Below are 23,003 nucleotides of genomic sequence, written 5' to 3'. Positions count from 1 at the left end.
TTCTGCAAAGGTGTTTAGAGTGGCATGTAGATCTTCTTCTGAATGTGCACAGATTATGTTATCATCAGCATACTGGAGTTCTATAACATGTTGTAACCTTGGTTTTCGCTTTCAGTCTGCTGAGGTTGAATAGCTTGCCATCTGTCCGATAGATGATTTCCACTCCAGTGGGAGGCTTCCCATCAACAAGATGAAGTATCAAAGCAATGAAGATGGAAAATCAAGTGGGGGCAATAACACATCCCTGTTTCCCACCTGATGCCACCTTAAATGGGTCAGTGAGAGGCCAAACTTTTTGTATACTTCTGCAAAGGTATTTAGAGTGGCTTCCAGGTCTTCTTCTGAATCTACACAGACTATATTATCATTGGCATACTGGAGTTCTATAACATGTTGTTGTAACATTGGTTTTGGCTTTCAGTCTGCTGAGTGTAAATAGCTTGCCATCTGTACAATAGATGATTTCCACTCTGGTGGGAAGCTTCCCATCAACAAGATGAAGTATCAAAGCAATGAAGATGGAAAATAAGGTTGGGGCAATAACACATCCCTGTTTCACACCTGATTCCACCTCAGATGAGTCAATGAGAAGCCAAGCTTCTCGTATACTTCTGCAAAGGTATTTAGAGTGGCTTGTAAGTCTTCTTCTGAATGTGCACAGGCTACGTTATCATCAGCATATTCGAGTTCTATAACAGATGTTATATTTGTGTGTATATACATACATACATTCACACAACATATGGAGCCAACTGTACTTATATATATCTTCTTCTTCTTCGGCAATCCCTTGTTGTCCGAGTAGGATAGTCTTCCAGGATCGGTGTACTGGTGGGTCCGTGGGTGACTGTGGAGCCCTATTCTTGATCTGCATCTTCTCCCGCAGTGAGGGAATCGGTTTCCAGGTGGAAGGCGATCCCGGTCGGGGTTGGTTTGATGCACCTTCCTCTTGGCACGTTTCTCTTTCGCCCTCCATTTGTGCCTCTTCAAATTCTACAGCACTAATGGTCACGGTTGACCTCCAGCTGGAGCGCTCAAGGGCCAGGGCTTCCCAGTTTTTAGTTTTTAAGGTTGGCTTTGAGCCCATCTTTAAATCAATGGGACCAACTGTATATATATTTAAGTACAGTTCACCCCATGTTCCCACAGATCCTATATCCACGGATTCAACCATCCACAAGCAGTGTGACTCCAGAGACCCAACTCAGCCATGGCTGACCTTAGACAAGTCACACTCTCACAGCTTGAAAGGCCAGTAAAGGTTAGCCCCTTCTAGACGAATCTTGCCAAGGATTTGGAGACTAGGAGGGCCCAGAAGGGCCACTCATGAAGGAGAGTGGAGGAGCCAGAGAGTGGCTTGTGTGTTGTGAGGAGAGAGAGAGAGAGAGGGCGTGCGGAGGGGGGAGCGCACCCCCCTGGGAAGAGCCTGCCTCGCTGTTGCTGGGGCGAGGGCGGTGATGTCAGCGGCTGCCTCTGCGCTCGCGCTGGCTCTTCCCCCAGCCACGCCCCCCTCCCTCCCTCCCCGGGCATTCCCTGGCTGTTGATACAGAACAGCCCCGCCCTTTCCTTTGCTCAGGCTCCAGCTTGGCTCCGCCCCCTTTCCCTCCCTCGAGCGACCTTTCCCCTAGTTTCCAAAGGGGTGGCTCGGCTCCTCTGCCGCCGCCGCCGCCGTGCCCACGCGGGGCCTTTCCTGCTCGGAGCCGAGCTGCACGAGGCCATCACGCCGCCCGCGAGAGCCGATTGGCCGGCCGAAAGGCAGCTCGGGTCGTGATTGGCTGCGGCGCGCCACACTCTTCCCCCGTTCGCTCTGTCCTCCTCCGCCCCTTCCAGCTGCTCGTGCTGGATGGAGTGTTTTGGTGGGTTTCCTTCTGTGTTTTGGCGGCGCGCCTCCCTGCAAGGAAGGAGGGAAGGAGGAGGGAAGGGAAAGAGGCGGGGAAGCAGCAGGGAGAGCGCTCCGGCTGGCTTTGTCACTGCTGCTGCTGCTGCTGCTGCTGCTGCTGGGGCTGCTCCTCACTGCAGGAGCCCTTCTTCACCATGCACACCGAGGAGATGGGGGACAGCCCCGCGGTGAGTGCCGGCTTCGAGTCGGATCAGATCCGCATCAAGGGGAGCGGCGGGTGGGATGGGATGGATGATGATCCAGAACAACTCCTGCCTAGTTAGGTTTTTAATTATATATAAATGCATCACACTCTCTCTCTGTGTACAGAGTGTCCCAAAAATGTAAACATCCTTAAAATGCTTAATCTGAAATTATTATTATTCTATATTTACTTGCAATTTGATGAACATTGGTAAACCAGGAGATCTAATGCAGGCTAGTTAGATCTGTATCTATTTATCTACAATGTTGTTATTATAATATTTGCAATTTATTTTCACAAAGTATACACCCATAACCGTTTATCATCCCAGTATGATAATAATAGTAATCTTATTTGTTCGTTATCTCAATAATGTACATACCTTTTAACAGTTTATAATGCTGGAATTATTGTTGTTGTTGTGATTGTTTTAATTAAGTTATTTCAAAAAGGCATACACCTTTAACTGCTTATAATTCTGGAATTATTATTGTTATTATTATGACTGCTTTATTTGCAAGTTATTTGTACCTTTAACTGCTTATAATTCTAGAATTGTTGTTGTTATTATTATTATAACTTTTATTTCCAAGTTATTTGCACCTTTAACTACTTATAATTCTGTACCTTTAACTGCTTATAATTCTAGAATTATTATTGTTGTTATTATTATGACTTTTATTTGCAAGTTATTTGTAACCTTAACTGCTTATAATTCTGTACCTTTAACTGCTTATAATTCTGGAATTGTTGTTTTTATTATTGTTATTAATACATACCTCAAAAGGTATACACCCATAACAAACTACTACTACTATTATTATTATTATTATTATTATTATTTGAGGTTTATTTGAAAAGTGTAGAGTCCAATAAGAGCATATAAATCTGGAATTATTATTATTATTGTTATTATTATTATTATTATTGTTATGTGCAATCTTAAAAATGCATGTATCCATATCAGTTTTATCATTCTGGAGTTATTAATATAATTTGCAAATAATTTCAAGAAATGTATACCTCCTCAACAGTTTATAATTCTAGTATTTCCTTGTTTATTTTGCACCCTCCCCCTCCCCTATGTATACATCCTTATCAGATTCCAATAGCAGTGAAGTGTCAGGATTAAGGAGTCCAATAGGAGGGATGTGCCATGAAATCAGAAGAGAAACTTTCAAGTGAGGTCTGCCACTCTTCTGTGTTTGGACAATGAGGGCAGTGGCACTGCTGCACAGGGGCCATTTCAACACTTTACATTGTAGTTTAAGGCGGGGTTTGTCACTCTGATCAAACCATAATGATAATATTTAACAACAACAATAACAACATATTCAGCTCTATTTCCCAAAGGGGACTCAGAGCAGATACTCTTCTTGAATTCAATATAAATTAATTTACTTAGCCTTCCGATAACTAGTATGGCTATTATTATGATGAAGTGTGTGTGTGTGTGTAATATTTCAAGGGAGGTGGCACCCTATGTACCTTGCAAGTGTTACTTTGTGGGTGGGTTTGCCAGGTGGTGTGCCTGAGAGATGCCTTAGTGTTGCATGATGCCAGGGCTGTTTCCCAACGCTTTTAAGGCAGGTAATCTGTTTTGACAAAGCCCATTGCTTTCAAGGTGGTCTGCAATGGGCTTATTTCTAACTTACCCAGTGTTTGTGTGGAAAACACTTCAGAATCCCTTTCTTTGAATAGATGACTGGCAGTTGTGTGTGGGATGCTGGTGGGAGGGGACATTGATTCTCCTTTTAGTGTTGTTGTTTTTGTTGTTGTTGTTATATTTATTTGTACCCTGCTTTTCCCTTTTGATCGACACTCAGAGTGGCTCATAACCTTATAGACAAACTACAGCATACAAATATGGAAACGGAATTAAACATACCATTGTTTAAAAAGGCCAGTGGAAATCTGGGTGGCCACAGGAGGTGCATCCAGAAAAATCATGGTCAGGATTCTATGTCACGCTCATAGATGCATAACCTACGAATCCATATAAATAATCTTTACATAGGGTGCATTACAGATGTAAACCGAATGCAGTTTTACACCACTTTAATTGCTATGGCTCAATTAGAGAAAATCCTGGGAGCTCCCAGCACTCTTTGTCAGAGAAGGCTAAAGCCTTTTTTAAAACTACAACTCCTGGGATTCCATAGCAATGAAATCACAGCAGTTGAAACTGTATTAATTCTATAGATCCACCCTTGTAAGGAAGTGGTACTTATAGTTTGAGGGAATTGCCAGTAAGTGAGGCGGGTGGACTCTGCCTTCCCTTGGTACCTCCTGCCTCGCCCGTTGACTAGTCACCACTGACGCATGCAGTATATTGTGCTTTCGGGTGAGTAATCTCTCTGCGCCGTGGTCCACTGTTGCCTGGTGATCTAGCACAAAGTAATGAGTGCGGGAGAAGCTGATTGCTTCCTTGCTTGGTTTATGTGTGTGTGCAAAACCTCAAAATTGGGCGTGTTATTTCTCCCCCCTCCCCACTCCAGATTATCAATGTTCAGCCTTGCCCAAAGATTGCATGCCATCTCACACACTTCTTTGCTTTCCAGCCAGGCCAGTGTTGTAGACCCCAGCACCACGCCCCCCAACATTGGCTCAGCCAGAGACCACCACCCACTGGCTCACAGGGCTATTTTGATGCATGACCTCGACCCACTCCTTCCCTCCGCCCCACTCCGGCTATATTTGGAGTGGGTGGCTGCTCTGGCTCCCATCCGGTGGGAAGGAGAAACCCTCCCATCCTGTTCTTCTCTGCAATTGGCAGGGAGTTTGTAATTTGGCCTGGCTGCTTGCTGCATGTCAGTCTCCATCTCTTCCTCTCTCTCACGCACACCCTTTTCTTTTTCTAGTCTGGTGAAGCAATGGGAATAGTGAATCACCCCTCTTTCCCCTTTCCCCCCACTTTGGATAATGCCTATGTTGGTCCAGTACAGTAAGCTGACGGGGAATTTCCAATTGCCTTTGTGCGGCTGCAGATTTTGCGGCGGCCGCTTCGTGAGCCCTGTGTGCCAGCTCATCCGGTTTGCCTCTGCAGTCTGAGCGAAGGGAGGTGATTTAAGGACAGGCTGCCCAGCAAAATTATGCCGTTGCCTGACTGTCTGGAAGTCAAGCTGCGCAGCTCTCTCGCTTTCTCTTTCTCAGTCTCTCTCTCTCTCCATTTCTCACTCCCTCTCTCTTAAAGCTTATTAATCTATTGTGGATTTCACAATGTAGGTGATTTCGGGCCTGATGCAAAGTTCGACTGAAGCAGTTATATTCCTCAACAGTAAAACATTTGAATAAGCATTTTCATATTTTAGCACCTACCCATGCTTTCCCCACCAAAGCCAAGTGTTGCAGATATTAAGAAGCTGCCAGTTTCTTCTCCTCTTTCTCCTCCTTCTCCTCCTCCTCCTCCATCTTTTTCTTTGTGCTGTTATTATTATTGATATCATAGATGGTGCCACCTTCCAACTAGAGGTATTGTTGAATTTACTAGTCTTTCTTTCTTACCCAAAACCAGGCAGCTTATGAAAATTGCAGTCCTATAGATAAAAAAAAACATGTAAAGATATAGGTAAAATTATACAAACAACTATTGTTGGCCTGCAGTGGAAGCCATTAAAACCTTTTAAATCAAAACAATTGGAAAAACAAGAAATCAAAGTCAATATGGATCAGAGTCAATAAATGCTAACTGTTAAAAGCAGTTACAATCTAAAGACCTGTTGGGCAATGATTGAGATAGATAGATCTCATATTCTCACCATGTTTTCCCTGCCCTTAGCTTAAAAAGGTTAAAATTGTGCATCATTTAAATGATCAAAATATAATTTGAATTGAAAGCAATTAAAAGCCTGACTGTTCAAAAGAAAACAAAAAGCAGTCTAAGACATTCTGAAAATCCAAACTTCATTGAATTAAGCAGCTCTCAAAGAGTTGTTGAAACAAAAAGGATAGAAAAGTCTTCTCTTGCTTAATGAAGGACAGTCATCACAGGATTCTTGTGCACCATTGACCATGTTACCTCTTGGGTTTTGATTAAAGAGCCATTAGAAAGTAATGCTAATGAGTAGGGGACAGATGAAGAAGTCTTCCTGTTTCAATATTTCTGTTCCCTGCTTCTACTTGAATCTTCCAAATTATTTCTGCTTCAATAACCCACCACCCATTGCCAGAAAACAGAGATCATCCCCAGAAAGTCTGGAAATCCACTTTTGGATTTTATTTTTTGTTAACACTGTAAGGGAAAACTGCAACCTATTTAGAAGGTGATTTGGAAGCTAAGCGATATTAAGCCATGGTGGTGCAATGGGTTAAACCACTGAGCTGCAGCACTTGCTGACCGAAAGGTTGTTGGTTCGAATCCACAGGATGTAGTGAGCTCCCACTATTAGACCCATGTTCTGCCAACCTAGCAGTTCGAAAACATGCAGATGTGAGTAGATCAATAGGTACTGCCTTGGTGGGAAGGTAATGGTATGTCATGCAGTCATGCTGGCCACATAATCTCGGAGGTGTCTATGGACAACACCGATTCTTCAGCTTAGAAATAGAGATGAGCACCAACCCCCAGAGCCTGAAAGGGAAGTCTTTACCTTTATCTGTGTTTCATTGTTCCAGGCATTGTGTGTGTGTATATAAAAGCCTAGTTAGTCATTGGATAGGGAATCACCAAGGAATAGCAGGTGCTGTGTGTTATATGCAGAGTAAGGCAATTGCAAACCACCTCTGAGTATTCCTTTCTCAACCCTACCCCCATGAAGTTCATGGGATTGCCTTAAGTCAATAGGAGGCCTAAAATTGCATGCATAAAAGAAAAATATGAGGCGAATTACTTCTTGTCAGAACAACCATGGTTTGCAGGAGTGATGGGGCTGCAAAAACAGCTTTAAGCGACACATCTTGCCTAGCTGTGCTCTGATGGTAGTGGGCCTATCCACATTTGTTTTCTTGAGCATTGCCTAATGTGAAAAATAGGCAACACAACAAAGTCGTGTTGATTACCTGAATATCAAGATGGCTGGTTTTATTCCTTTCTTCTTCCTTTTCATTCCAAGTCGGAGAAGTCAGATGACACTTCTTTAGGCTATGTATTTCATATTGGTTTCATCATACACAGAGCTATTTTTGGTTGGGTGTGTATGTTAAGAAGAAAGTAACTACTTGGAGCCAGCCTGTGGTTCACATTTATAAATTATAAGTACTATGATTAGCAGCCCTTTAGCAAGTTGTGTATGTGGAGCTTACCATCCAAATGGTTTATTTCATTTTCTTTGTAAATATGACTTTCTGATTAGCCACTTCCAAGAGTTTGAGTTTGCACTCCATCCATGTGATAGTGAAAAGTGCAGTCTTGGCGCGAGACATTTCCATAATAAAATGATCCTATTCCCGTAAGAGTGTGATCACAATGGTTTCAGTTACCCATGACTCATGGCTGCCGTCAGTCCATTGTTCTTCCTTGCCTTTTCTTTAGGTGAAGCAGTGAAGGATGGATGGATGCAGCACCACCTGGCTCTCCCTCTCCTTCCTTCCCTCCCTACTTATATTGTTCCCTCTCTCCCAGATTATTCTCACTGGTTGTGGGGTAAAGTGGATGAGGGTCTTCCCCTGTGCTCCACCACTACGTGATTCGTGTAGCAGACAGCATGCACTAGCATCTCCACAGTCAAGGAAGGAACCCAATATTCCTGTTTCAAGTTAGACAGGTGGAGGAGTGCATGAACCTGTGTACTAGGAATGTGCAAACGTTCTGGTGGTGAAAATTTCAGAACTCTAACAAAACTATGACAGAGCCAATTAGGATCTACAATTTATAATGAAAATTTGAAAGTTTTGTTAGAGTTCTGAAATTTTCACCATCAGAACTTTAGCAACACTTTAGAAGCAAAGCACCAGCGCCCCCTAGTTTTCACCACCAGAACTTTAGTTTTGTAAGTACTTTTGAACCATTTAGAACCATGGATTGCACATGCCTACTGTGTACCTCTTCTGGTGTCATGCGTCACACTCACAGCAAGGACAAAAAGAAGGAAGGAAGGCTGCCTGGGTGCTTCATCAATACTCCTTTTACATCTGGTCATTTTGGGAGCAGTGGTTGGGTAGATGGTCCAACGACTGGTTGACCAGCTTCTTAGTTCCTGCTCCCTTTTCATCTAGATACTTTGGTAGCAGCTGGTCGGCTGGCATGGGGTCAGCTTTCCTTCTCATCCAACAACCAACAAGTATGGGGGTAGGGGACCCTCAGAGGCCCTGCTGGAAAGAAGGAAGGCTGGCTGCTCAGTTACTGCTTCCTTTACATTTAATCATCTTGGGGACAGGAGCCCCAGGTGGCGCCATGCATTAAACCCTTGTGCCAGCAGGACTGAAGACCCAACAGGTTGGAGGTACGAATCTGGGGAGAATGTGGATGAGCTACTTCTGTCAGCTCCAGCTCCCCATACAGGGACATGATAAAAGCCTCCCACAAGGATGGTAAAACATCCAGATGTCCCCTGGGCAATATCCTTGCATACGGCCAATTCTCTCACACCAGAAACGACTTGCAGTTTCTCAAATTACTCCTGACAGGAAAAAAATATCTTGGGTCAGTGATTGAGCAATCTGCTGGCTGGCCTTTTCTATTTGCATTTGAAAATGTAGCACCCAACATCAATGAAGCACATGGTTTCATGTAGTGCCTCTATCACCTGAGTAAAGAGTATCTATCTCTTTCCTTGGGTGGGAAGCAAGAAATCGAGGTAGGGGTAACCTGGTTTTGGCTGGAGCAGACAAATGCTAGCAGTTGTGCAAAGTGGTGTGTGACGGAGAGGAGACAAATGGGTTGTGGGAGAGGAGGATGGGGATCCTCCTCTCCCACAACCAATGCATGTGGAGCTCACCAAGCCCAGGAGGGTGGAAAGGAGGTAGAATTGAGGGCAGGAACCAGAGGTGTAGGACCATCTTCAGAGGATCTGAAGATGCCAGCCTCTGAAGATGTCATCCACAGATACAGGTGAAATGTCTGCGGAAAAGGCTGCTATAACACGGCCAAACAGCCTGGAAACCACACAACACTCCAGTGATTCCAGCCATGAAAGTCTTTAACAATACAATATTCAGTAATCTTTTAAAATTTGTAAAAAAAAATAATATGTTTTTTAATTCAATAAATCCTGACAGGAAGAATCTTAGTGTGATTTTTTTTCCAGTTTGGGAATTACTTTGTACACAATTGAGATATGGTTGCTTTGCCGTTTCTTGCACAAAGTGAGTATAGTCGAAATACTTCACAGAAAATGTTGTTGACTTTGGAGAAGATGCTCTGCTTGGGAGCTCATTCTGTACAAAATTTGCATGTAGTTGATTTGTAAAGAAAATGGCATTTTCTGCACAAGATATAATATTTCTTTGCAGAAAGATGACCTGCTGAAAAGTCTGTTCCCTGCACAGAAAACACTGGCATCTGTGCAAAACAACCACATATGAATTTTATATAAAATAATCCTGAATTACACATAGGCATTGAAAATTGGAGTTTTCTTACAGCAGGAAGAAAATTGCTAGAATTACTCACTGCCTCCATCTAGAAGAAACAGCAAAATATTAAACCCTGCCTCTGACTCAGAGTTTTGATAGATGTAGCATATGGGGAGGTTCCATGTCTGCTCCACAAGCAATTGCTAATCTCATCTCCATTTAGATTTTAAGTGCATTGTAGAAGTGTGTTGTGCTTTGCAGGCCTGCAAAATATCACAGTTGTAGTTATTTCCCGAGTCGATATTAGAGGTTTAAATACTCTACTGTATATACAACAACATCTGGAAATATGATAAGTTTCTAGGTAGAATATAAGTATGTGTTAGCTTTGTTTCCTGGTTGGCTAACAAATTGCACTTTCATTATCTCCAGGTTGACATTGTAGACATCTACGAATCCATACGTGAACGACAGCGTCATGACAGCGAAAGGTCTACTTGTAGCACCTTGGAGCAAAATGACATAGAAGCCGTTGAGGCACTTGTTTGCATGAGTTCCTGGGGTCAAAGGTCACAGAAAAATGATCTGCTCAAGATACGACCTCTTACACCTGTCTCAGACTCAGGTGATTTTGCAATGCACACCGAACCCACTTCTGATTTGCCCAAGGATTACAACTTCCTATCTACGCTGGTAAGGGAAATGCACTAATTTAATCTGCTGATATTTATTAAAAGGATTTGTTTTTAGGATTTTGTGGTGAATTTGGAATAGCTTTGGAAGCCACTTTGGGTACCACTCTGGGAGAAAAACAAAAGTAATAAATGAATTAAATAGGGTAGAAAATTCATTTTAAAGGTCTAAATCTGAATGCAGGGTCATTATCATGCATTAAGGGGTAAATTTTGGAAGCCGTCTTGAGTCTTTCTCTAGGAGAAAGGCAGCATACAAAAGCAACACATAACTGAAATAAATATGGTAACTAACGTATATGTTTTAATGGTCTGAATATAAGAGCACTGATTGTCAGTACTTGATCATTAAAGGTTAAGGTAAATATTTTTCTCTGACGTTAGGTGTATTCATGTCTGATTCTGGGATGTGGCCGGCATGACTGCATGGAGTGCCATTACCTTCCCCCCCAGAGCGGTACCTATTGAACTACTCACATTTGCATGTTTTCGAACTGCTAGGTTGGCAGAAGCTGGGCCAAACAGCGGAAGCTCACCCTTCTCCCTGGATTCAAACCACCAACCTTTCAGTCAGAAAGTTCAAGAGCTCAGGGGTTTAACCCGCTTCACCAACTAGGGGCCACCAGATCATTACCATACCATAAAGCAGAGCCTTCCATGCTATATCTCTTAACACGTTATGCTGAGTGTAGTGAAGAATGATAAAATCTTGGAAATGTATGTTATTATTGTACAAATAATATATATTTTAAAATATAAATGGAAGTTTATTATGAGATATGTTGTGTCCTCATTCATTTTGTCATGACAATTTATCTATGTGTCCATATCTCTGATAAGGGAATGGTTTAACCTTTGGTTTGCCAGTAAAACTGAATTACTGTGTCAAAAAATGATGCATGTCTAAAAAGTGTGTCACCAATATAAAATGTTTGGAAAGCTCTGCCTTAAAGGGAAATGTTTGAACATTTATATATTAATACCTTATCTCTCTTTTTCTTTTTAATGTAAAAATGTAGTGCATGACACCTCCCTACAGTCCAGATTTTGTCGAGCCCTCCACGACCACATCACTTTCATCACTAGCCACATATTCAAAGTCCAGGGCAATGAAGGCAAACATCCCTGCCAGTCAAGCCACTCCTCCAGGTTGCGCTCTTGCTGCAGCCCAGTCATCTGCACCAAACACAGAGAGACCGCCCAGCCAGAAGGCAGCCAGAGCTGAGCAACCTGTTCCTCCGCTTTGTAGAGCCATGGCAACGAGTGTGATCCGTCACACAGCCGACAGTTCTAGTTACTCCCGCATTCCTGTTGTGCAAGTGAAAGCAGAAACGGTATTTGGCCCCAGCACTTCGACAGACCATTGCCAGGAAGAAGTGACGCCGGAGGAGCCACATTCCAGTGTTTCACGGGACTGCCGGACTGCGGACAGCTTAGCCCATGATTCTTCCCCAGTACATGAGACTTGCTTGTACAACTTAGCTGAAAAAAGTCACGAGGTGCAAAGGTTGACACCTGAGCAGGTGCCTTTCCCAAAGAATGGCGACAATGATATGCTGCAAAAATCCCCTCCGCTTTTACCCACGCCCATTTCAAGCCCGCCAGTGATCTGCCAAATGATCCCCTTGGAAGGGCAGAGAGGTATGGTCCCCGCCTTCCTGAAGCCGCCTTCTCCAACTGCAGCCAGTGTCAAGCCCATCTTGCCCCACACGGCCCCAGTTCCCCAGCCAGTTCTGGTGGGGCCTTCCATGCCCCAAGGGACTGTCATGTTGGTTCTTCCGCAGGCAACTGTCGCCCAGGCACCGTCCTGCCAACAAACGGTGATGTCAGTTGGGAATACCAAGCTTTTACCTCTAGCCCCTGCTCCTGTTTTCATCGCCTCCAGTCAAAACAGCGCACCCTTAATGGACTTTTCCCGGAGGAGGAATTATGTTTGCAATTTTCCGGGCTGCAGGAAAACATACTTCAAAAGCTCCCACCTGAAAGCTCACCTACGTACACATACTGGTAAGGTATAGACAATAACAAAGGTGATACATCCCTATAATTGTTGTCTTGTGACATATCCAAATATTGAGGCATTCATCGATGATGAGAAAGTGGGGAAATGATTGCTTGATGGAAAAAGAGACTGTTTTCAAGCCCATGAAAAAAGCACAGTTGAAACACTGTTAAAGCTTCTAAGCTGCATGCATCCTGAATACATGGAGAGGGGAGCAGAAATCACATTAATTTCCCCCACGCTCCCATACCATCCAGGCAATTTTATAAGTGTGTAAAGTAAATATTCAGTGGCGGACCTGAAAGGGGCCTAAGCACACAAGGATGGCATAAATAAATAGGCATGGCAAGTAAATAGAAGTATTTTCCAAACCTCACAAACCCTCCATGAGTTCAGTTTTTGTGTCATTTCGATAGCATTTGGGTACATTTAAATAAATAAATACCTTTACATTTTAAACATTTTGAAATTGTCCTTTTAACGAAATTCTCAGAATGGTGCACTAAAACACAGGAGAGTAGTAAAAGAATGGCAGTGAAGGGCACAAACAAAAATTGATAAAGCATTACTGGCCACAATAGGCAAAAAAGATACAGAAATATGGCCACAGAAATCCCAAGCAGGAAAAAAAGGGAAACTTTATTTATTTAATTATTTTATTTATACCCCACCTTTTTCACCTCGAAGGGGACCCAAGGCGGCTTACAGGCTCTGGCAAAAATTCAATGCTGTTTCATAGAAATAATAATAATAATAATAACAACAACAGTAATGCTATAAAACTATAAAAACAAAATATAGCAAGTAAAATGCATAAAACAATAAAATAGATTAAAAACATATAACATCTAAAGTGCCGAGTTTGATTTCCATGCTTACTGATTTTCCATTGTCATTGTTCAAACTGATGGGGTCGAATTTAATATTATCCTACTCTCTGAATGCCTACATACAAAGCCAGGTCTTTAACTTTTTCCTGAAAACCAGGGGCTAGCCTGATGTCACTGGGAAAGGAGTTCCACAGCCGAGAGGTCGCCACTGAGAAGGCTTTGTCTCTCGTCCCCACTAATTACACTTGCGAAGGGGGAGAGACCGAGAGCAGGGCCTTCCCAGCAGATCTTAAAGCTCTAGTTGGCTCATAAGCGGAGATACTGGCATCTGTTAAGGCAATAAAGAGAACAGAAGTCTGAAATAAGGTTGAATCCAAACCTACTTGGCTTGGATTTGATCTCTCTGAGAAGCAAGCAGCCTTGAATAATAAAACAAAAGCCAGCAGATGGACCTTGTTCTCCAGTGTTTTTCTGCTTGGAGTTTACATGACTTTTTGTTCATTGAGGTAGAATCAGTGGACAGAATAGCTGTTTGATGCAAATACTGGAACTCCTTGGGAATTATTATATTTATTAGCTTTTAGGTTCAGACAAAGCAGTGAAATTTAAAAGTTAGTGGAAAACAGAAATAAGAAGAAAAAAGAAAAAAAATCTGCAGAAGTGCAAACATTGTGCTGCTGGGGGCTCATAGAGAGGCAAAAAAGAGCTACCAAAAAGGCCATCACGTTGTTTGATAACCACTAAAGTGGCGTCAAATTGCATTAATTCTACTGTGCAGATTTGTCCTTTGTTGTAATATTTGAGCACATTTGGATTGAAACTGAAGTATCAAGTAAGAGCAGTAGCTGCATGTAGTAAACAGGATTCACTGCAACAACAAGCACAATAACAACAACTTTATTTTTATATCCCTCCACCATCTCCCCGAAGGGACTCAGGGCGGCTTACATGGGGACCAGACCTGGTATAAACAAAGATAACAAGCTAAAACACAGATTAAGGACAAAATATCATATAAACAGTATAATTGAAACTGTTAGAACCAGAAGAGTAAAAACATGATAAAAATACATTAACTGACCTCAAACAACTAGTAACCAGGAAATGGTGGGCATGATCAGATTTGAGAGGTCAGGGCAAGGACTTGTGCAAAATGCAGACTATAGAGCCTGGGCTGGGAGTAAAATGCTGAAAAGCTAAATCAATCAGGCTGGACAGACCTGGTTGGGGACTTAAACCATCATTCAAAGGCACACTGGAACATCCAGGTTTTCAAGTCTTTATAGAAGGTGGACAGAGTGGGGGACAGTCTAATTTCCCTTGGGAGCGAGTTCCAGAGCTGAGGGCCACCACCAAGAAGGCCTCTCTCTCATCCCCACCAACCATGTTTGTGACGGGTGGTGGGAGCAAAAGAAGGGCCACCCTGGCAGATCCTAGAGCCCGTGTTGGTTCATAGAGGGAGATACGGTCACGAAGATAAGCAGGACCCGAACTGCAGTGTCCATATTCGTAGCAAGATGAGCTACTTCATGAGACAGTTCATAATAGGCAAGATGAGCTTTTCTTGTCCCGGCAGAAAATTCTGGCTATTAATATTTTCTAACATCTATAATCCCTAGAGAAAACCTGGTTTTTGGATTATCTTTGGAAGAAAAAAGATAGTCTAGTTTAGTCATGCATATGATGCAGCTTCTTTTATTCTGATGACTGTGTGATATATCCTTTAGATAAGATCACAACTTTATGTCCACTGTAGAGGAGACACTATTCACACAAACCCCAAATTCATGTATTAGAAATCGTCAGAGCTGTGGGAAAGATCCTATACCAGGAGAAGGATGTGTGTGAACGCTTTGTCCCAGCAGTAACCTTAGTCTGGATCAAGGTCTCTGCTTTTCCTGTTTGCATTGGAAGAGAAAAAAACCTCCCATTTGGGGCAGTGCAAGCTTTTCTTCCAAGGCAAATTGCAAGCGCAAGAGGCCCATCCAAACTCAAGGCTGCGTCTTATCTGCTTTGTTGCTTGGTTCACAAAACCAGCTCCCTTTTTCTGAGCAGAAGTTGAGTTATTCACATAGCATTTCCCAGCCAGCTGTCTAATTCTTTGTTTCTCTTTTCTTCTCATCCCTCGTTTCAGGAGAAAAGCCTTTCACCTGCAGCTGGGAAGGCTGTGATAAAAAGTTTGCCCGCTCCGATGAACTTTCTCGCCATCGCCGAACTCACACGGGGGAGAAGAAGTTTGCATGTCCAGTCTGTGACCGCCGTTTCATGCGTAGCGATCACCTCACGAAGCATGCACGGCGGCACATGACCACGAAGAAGGTGCCCAGCTGGCAGGCCGAAGTGGGCAAATTGAACAGAATTGCCACAATAGAGAAGCCTAGAAGCGAGAATGCTTTGGGCATGCTTCTACCTATGCTCTCTTCTGGCTAAAAGGGCAACTTGGTGAAAATGAACATTTTGAGAAAAGTTTGGGTGGTTCCAAAAAACATACAGCTTGGACTAATTTTCCCTTCTTTTTAAAAAAAATTCCACAAGTTATGCTTTTATATTGGGGAGAGGGAAACATGTAAAAGTGTTCTGTCTTACGCCTTTTCTCCCTACTTCCCATTTATTTTAAACCTTATTTAACTATTTGGTTTTATTCCGTCGTAGACCCCTTGCCCCAGTACTCTGAGGCATTCACCAGCACTTTAGAAAAACCAATATTGGAGTCCCAGGGCAGTGAGGTTGGGTGTTGACACCGGGTTGTTTTCTTAAACCATATCTTCTCTTGACTAACAGTAACTGATAGGAAGTGAAACAGCATGACCTCCTATTTCCCCTCTGAATTTTATTAAGACTTTTTCTGCAGATCTTGTATTTGTTCAGCTGTTTTCTTTTGAGAGAAATAGTATGCAAGTTTTCTTTTGAGAGGAATAGTATGCAAAAATCAGAGTAGCCCTTTAGAAACTGTTGTGGTTGAAAACTATCCAAAGTGTTTTATAGTGCAGTAACCAGAGCTTGGGGGAATCACTCTTTGGACTACAATACCCAGATTTTTCTACAATTCCCGGAACTCTGGGAGTTGTGATCCAAGATGTCATATTTCCAAACTCTTAATAATATTGTGGTTTGATACTTTGTTGAGCAACTGAATCCACTATCTCTCGAATCCTTACAGGCCAGGTGTTATTTCCTTTGTTTTGAAGTAAATGCCTTGAATTTGCGTGAATAATGCAGGTAGTCCAGGACTTCAATCAGCATTGTTGAAAACTATTGCCCATGTAGTAACTCCACGAGGCCAATTACAGCCTGAAAATACATTCCCTAAGCACCATTGCATACATATGCAATACCTGCTGGTAGTCAAGAAAACCCTGTGGACATGCAGATAGGACATCAGCTGTGTTATGTTCCTGTGTGAGTCTGGGTTTAGCAGAATGACTGCATGTGTTCTTAACTACCTTTAAATCATCTCACAGACACATCCCTGCTGCAGCCAGTCCAACTTGGCCTGGGTAAGAAAGAGTGCTGTAGCTGGCCATTAAGGTAGTATTTGCTTCTATTATGAAAGAAAAGAACAGAGTCCGGCTACTTGGAAACACTGTTGCTAATGTGTTACTGCAAAATTATCAAAGGAAACTTAATTAATGGACATCAGACCATAACTATTGGCTGAGAACCTATACTGGGTAATTTAGCAAACATCTACACTATAGAATTAATGCACTCTAACACCACTTTAAGTGCTATGGCTCAATGCTGTAGAATTGTGTGAGTTATTGTACAAGGTCTTCAGACTTCTTTACCAAAGAGCACTGGTGCCTCACCAAGCTGGATTCCACAGCATTGAGCCACGGCAGTTAAAGTGGTGTCAAACTGCATTATTTCAACAATGTAGATGCACCCTGGCTCAAGCTCCCACACCTATCTTAACAGCCAGCAACTACACTAAGTGTAGTTGGGGCACAGCAGGCAGTTGGGGCACAGCAGGCAGTTGGGGCACAGCAGGATGAGGAGGTTGTGATCATGGTAATAGTGCCATGATAGTGAATATGCAATATTACTGAATACAGAGCAGTTGTAGATTTGTAACACTTGGTTACAAATCCAGCCATCATCATCTCTAAGAAGTGACATTTGCCATGATTAGAATTGGTCAACTCTTCCCCAAATTATATCACGAAACACCATTGTTACTCAAAACCAAATGTGTCATAATTCAAATCCAAATGCCATTTCAATAAGGAAAATAACAGATCCCATATTCATCGTTGAGTGCAACTTGAAACAGCTTAGATGCAGCAAATTAATTTTTAATCGCTTGTTTCCAAACTGAGAATGGTTTCAAGTGTGAGAGGGCTTCATGTGTTTATAAATTGCAACATGAAAACAATATCTTTAGTAATGTGCTCCCCAGGGTGGAGGGTGCCAGTGGAAGGGATCTGATAAGCATCAAGAATTTTAGATCTATCCTTTTGCATTGGCTAGAAAACAAGGGCTTAACTCGGGTTGGAGTCTATCCTTGGTTTGTTAGGGTAGGGATGCGTAAAGGAAACGCCCCCATTACGTTGGTGTGTTACGTTAGTCTAAAATAAAAGGTTTGTGGTCAAATTTGAAAAGGCACTGCTTATGTCATCATTTTTAAATCAGTGGTTCCCAACCTTTGGTCCTCCAGGTGATTTGGACTTCAACTCCCAGAAATCCCAGCCATATTACCAGCTGTTGGGAATTATGGGAGCTGAAGTCCAAAACATGTGGAGGACTAAAGGTTGGGAACCACTGATCTAAACAAACTTTGAGAAACTTCTTAGCAAATCTTAAACTTGAAGGTTCCTTGCAGGATGAGCAGAGCAAAGCAAGCTGTTTACTGTTTTGGGTCAGTTGTAACTCCAGATTGAATCAATGGTGGTCTGCTCATATGTCAGGAGTTTTCCTTCTTCTCATTCCTGTATTTGTCAGTTACCAGAACTGGTTTTGGGTGGAGCAGGAAGCAGGGGACTCCAGCTGAAAAAACACAGCCTAGTCAGTGGAAAACACTCATAGAGTACAAACCAGTCTTAACAGGAGTCTACCGTGTACCATGCAGCTGTGGACAAGTCTACATAGGGACCACCAAACGCAGCGCCCAAACAAGAATCCAGGAACATGAAAGGCACTGCAGACTACTCCAACCAGAGAAATCAGCCATAGCAGAGCACCTGATGAACCAACCTGGACACAGCATTTTATTTGAGAACACAAAAATGCTGGACCACTCTCACAACCACCATGTCAGGCTACACAGAGAAGCCATTGAAATCCACAAACATGTGGACAATTTCAACAGAAAGGAAGAAACCATGAAAATGAACAAAATCTGGCTACCAGTTTTAAAAAATTCTAAAATTAAAACAACAGAGAGAAAAACAGGCAGGGACATCTAATCACCTTTCATTAAGAGTTTGCTCCAGGCACAGTCAGCCCATTGTATGCTAATCAAGGTGGTCAATTGAAAAGATTCACACCTAGCCCATCTTACAAAAGCCTTTTGTCTCACCCTGGTCTTTCCACAGATATATAAACCCCCTTTTTCCCAGCTCCAGACCTCACCCTCTGAGGATGCCTGCCATAGATGCAGGCGAAACGTCAGGAGAAATGCCTCTAGAACATGGCCATATAGCCCGAAAAAACCCACAAGAACTGAGTGATTCCGGCCATGAAAGCCTTCGACAATACAGTCTTAACAATGTTTGAATTTTTTAAAAATGAGAGAAATTTATAACTTGTAGGATGCTACATATGAATTGCATATGGTTACAGAATAGATACTTTTCTTCCAAATTGCCTTTAGAAGTTCCACAATGTTTTATAAAAAGGGTGATGCTGCTACTGTGGTCTTCCTATCCCAACCTGGAACAACTGATGACTATTTTTTTTTTAAATCGCTAATTTCAGAGTTGCTTTTTTGTCGTTTGGAGAGTATTCTGAGAGAACTCAATTACAGGCAGACCATTAATCTACCACTTCAGGTAGTTCGTGACACTTTTCCATACATATATTTAACCAAACTGAGGAAATTGTTTCTTGTAATGATGTGAATGCATGGTGTATATGTGTGTGTGGTATAATAACTGACACTTCATCAGGATCTAAAACCAGATTGACCTCTCATAGCTATTACATCAATCTGATATCTTTCTTACTAAGCCAAGGTTGCAAAACAGTCGTGTGTTTCCGAAAATAATTCTGCTGATGAGAGAAATTTACCAGAAATACATTTGAGGTTGCGAATTGCAACTGGAAACCCTCAGTTGTTACTTTTTTAAACTTTGCATCAGCGCAGTTTGGAAATGTTACCTCTTTGTTCTTCAGTTCTCTGAATCTGTCAGCATGACTAGGAGAATCTGGAAGCTGTAGTCCAGAAAAGTAAAATTCCCAAGCTTTGTACTGGTGTATTGTTTCTTGGATAATACTGGTCCAATTCCAGCGCATATAGGGTTGCTGGTGTTTTTCCTGGCTGCGTTTGTGCCTCTTGGAAAAATGTCTGATCTGCAGAAATTGAAGAGGAGAAGCTTACCTATCACTTTATCAGCATGCTAGGAAGCGCTTCAGCAGATAGACTGCTGCTAGCATGGTGTGTCTGCTAGATCTGTGGTGGAGTGGGAAAGGTTGGCAACTCTATGTGATTTAAGAGTCTGTACTATTCACTCTGTTTATTCTGATACTACTGTATTAAATTTAAAGAGAACTCATGAAAACTGACCATAACACAGACAAATGTTTCTTTGTCTGGAAAGAAAAACGGATAGCAACAATTACCAATGAGATAAGAATTAAATGTCACCTTGGGTTGATGAGAATCGTTCAACTTGACCTGTATTCAATATATTGTAAACAAGCATCCTTTGGATTGATGTAATACTAGGCTTGTGATGTAAGAAGCCAGAGGCATTTTTCAGTCATGTTGTGTGCTGATTGGGAATGTAGCTCCCATGATATCTCACCATTGATTGCATTTTAATAGAATTGATGAGAATTGCTTGAGAATATGTGAGGTCTTTGTTAAATTTGAGGATCAGAACATGAAGTTTATTGGGATTTTAAGCAGGATATCCTGAATGATGCTTAGGTGCATTTGATGAATAACTATGATTGTTTATGAATATAGATTGGGTTGGGCAAAAACAGGAACCTGAGTCATTTGGATCCCCCCAATGACTGCCATTTCAGGTCTCCAGAAACCCCAATGTGCAGCTGAAATATGCAAAATGTACACATGTTTGGGAGCCAGGTGGTGTTAATCTGCATGTAGACAAGCAGTGTGCTCCCCAAGCTCCTTGTTTTAATGAAGAAATGGTGAAATGTGCACCTTCCCCATAGTAGTGAGTTGGCAATATGAGTCCTCAGCAATTACCTACCCATGAGGCAAATATTACCGCAACCGCACTCCAATATGTATGTCTGTATGATTTCGATCTACCACATATCATCTGTCATAGCAAGTGCCAGCTATAGAGTAAAGATCCTTTTGAAGCAAAAGGTGAAAAGCAAAGGATAAAGAGCATTTTTCAAAACAACATGAATTTTTGCCAAGCATTATGCTGTACACCGCTTTGAGTCCCCCTAGGGGTGAGAAAAGCAATATAGAAATGCAGTCAATAAATAAAATAAATAACAGAAATGTTATGAACCTTGAAAAAAGAGAAGCAAATTAGCAAAAAATGCAGTATGCATAAAAAAACCCAAACTGCAACAGAGCCATTCCTTTGGAACCACTGTTTCCCCTTCTGCTCTTCCTGGATGTCATTTCATTGACATTCATTTGAAGTTGCCTGAAATCAAAATGTTTCCCTTGTCTACCTGAGAGCCTTTTCAAAGATTTCCCGGTTTCTAATCCTGAACACTAGCTATCTGATGTAAGACTATGGGAACCTGTTTTGGTGTAGTAAAATATTGTGCCTAATATTTTATATGAGTAAACCTTGTTTTGTTCTGTTCTTTTGTTCAGCATTTATTGTGAAACCCATGTATATGTGTTTGTATATGCAAATACTGTTTGTACTTCTTAAAGGGCTGCATTATAATTTCTCTCCTAGTAAAGTGGATATTTGCATAAGCTGTGTGGCTCTTAATTTCTCTCCTCTCCAGTTGACCTTATTGCAAAGCAATACAGAAAAAATGAAATTAGTAGTTTCTCTTAAGGCGAATAGCTGGATCTCATATACAAAACCCAGCTTGGTGTGTTAGTTTGAATGTTGGACTGGGATCCTGGGAGACAAGGGTTTGAATCCTTGCTCAAGACATAGGAAAACACATATGACTTGGAGCACATTGTGTAGTCTTGCAACCTCAGAGGAAGGCAATGGCAAATCCCATTTGAATACATCTTCTCAAGAAATCCCCATGACAGAGTCACCATAACTGAGTACTTGAAGGCACATAAGTACATCAAAGTGCTTCAAGTGTGTTGTCTGGGTAATACTTTTTTTTCGTGTCAGGAGCAACTTGAGAAACTGCAAGTCGCTTCTGGTGTGAGAGAATTGCCCGTCTGCAAGGACTTGCCCAGGGGATGCCCGAATATTTTGATTTTTTACCATCCTTGTGGGAGGCTTCTCTCATGTCCCCACATGGGGAGCCGGAGCTGACAGAGGAAGCTCATCTGCACATTCCTCAAATTCGAACCTGTGACCTGTCAGTCTTCAGTTCTGCTGGCACAAGAGTCTAACCCATTGCGCCACTGGGGGCTCCTTGGGTAATACTAAATGGCTGCTATAGATTGGCAGGTGGAAAATAGTTGAAGCTGAGAAAGAGTGGCCATACTGAGACCGCAATATAAAGATACCTTTCTCTTGCTCCATACATGTCTGCTTGTAATCAGTATCGATTGTTCCAGATGCAGCAGGCATGGACAAACTTCGGCCCTCCAGGTGTTTTGGACTTCAACTCCCAGAATTCCTAACAGCCTACCTGCTGTTAGGAATTCTGGGAATTGAAGTCCAAAACACCTGACGGGCCCAAGTTTGCCCAAGCCTGCGATACAGTATGATCCAAGGTATATATTGGCAGAACCAATATATACCTGTTCACTTCTCTACATTTTCACGTATTCACTTACGGCCTCATGTACAGGTTGCACCCTCTTCTCAGTACCTCTGTTGTTCATCAAATTGAAAATATTAGGGTTCACTATTACCTACATTTTCATATATCCACATGAAGTCCAGAAATGTATCCTCTGCAGATATGGGAGTTAGACTATGGAAAGAATTGGAGACGGGTGTCCTTATTTGTGTTTACATCAGACCTTATTGATTGATCATGGCTTGCAAAGCGTCTGGCTCCAGATCTGGTTCTACTAGGTCAACCTCTGTTTTTCTCCATTTTCACCTCGATCCTTGTGGTTGACAAACAGGCCATTAACTTTCCCTTGGCTCCTGCTCATCAATCATTAACACTCCAGAGACTAGCACCATGGCCCACACCCTAAATCTCTTCTCCTTCAGTCTCTTCCCAATCTGATGTCTAGGTGTTTCTGTGCAGTGGAAACGTCTTCCTGTGAGAGGTCAGCTTTGAGTTTCACCAGAATAACAAAACCATTTTTCAATTTAAGTAGCAACCCTTCTCTGACCGATTTCTGCCAAGATTTTGGTCAGCATAAATAGGAGTCTAGCCTAAATCCAGGGAAATCATGCTACTCCTCTATTCTGCCTTGATCAGACCACACCTGGAATCACAGTGTCCAATTCTGGGCACCGTGATTGAAGGAGACGTTGGCAAGCTCGAATGTGTCCAGAGGAGGGTGACTAAAATGATCAAGGGTCTGAAGAACAAGCCCTATGAGGAGCGGCTTAAAGAGCTGGTCGTTTTTAGCCTGCAGAAGAGATGGCTGAGAGGAGGGCCATGTATAAATATGTGAGGGGAAGTCATAGGGAGGAGGGAGCAGGCTTGTTTTCTGCTGCCCTAGAAACTAGAATGTGGAGCA

At 42.3% G+C, this 23,003-nt stretch overlaps 1 protein-coding gene across 2 annotated transcripts; it reads left to right on the top strand.

Moving 5' to 3' along the window:
* The first annotated feature begins 1,804 nt into the window (after positions 1–1,804).
* Positions 1,805–18,099, top strand: KLF11 (KLF transcription factor 11). 2 transcript variants are annotated; one of them, XR_010909994.1, is made up of 5 exons: positions 1,805–2,067; positions 9,969–10,229; positions 11,248–12,235; positions 15,195–16,996; positions 17,033–18,099. XR_010909994.1 is itself a non-coding variant. In XM_060787666.2 (4 exons), exons 1-4 carry the CDS (start codon positions 2,035–2,037, stop codon positions 15,488–15,490), a joined length of 1,578 nt encoding a protein of 525 aa, XP_060643649.2. In that variant the 5' UTR covers positions 1,805–2,034; the 3' UTR covers positions 15,491–18,099. The 2 variants fall into 2 exon arrangements, 1 of the variants encoding a protein (XP_060643649.2); XM_060787666.2 differs by having other exon boundaries at positions 15,195–18,099.
* The last annotated feature ends 4,904 nt before the right edge of the window (positions 18,100–23,003 follow it).

Source organism: Anolis sagrei, chromosome 1 (assembly GCF_037176765.1).
Source record: "Anolis sagrei isolate rAnoSag1 chromosome 1, rAnoSag1.mat, whole genome shotgun sequence".
Classification (NCBI taxonomy): domain Eukaryota; kingdom Metazoa; phylum Chordata; class Lepidosauria; order Squamata; family Dactyloidae; genus Anolis; species Anolis sagrei.
The sequence above is the reverse complement of the archived record's forward strand: the minus strand, read 5'-3'. Positions and strand labels throughout refer to the sequence as shown.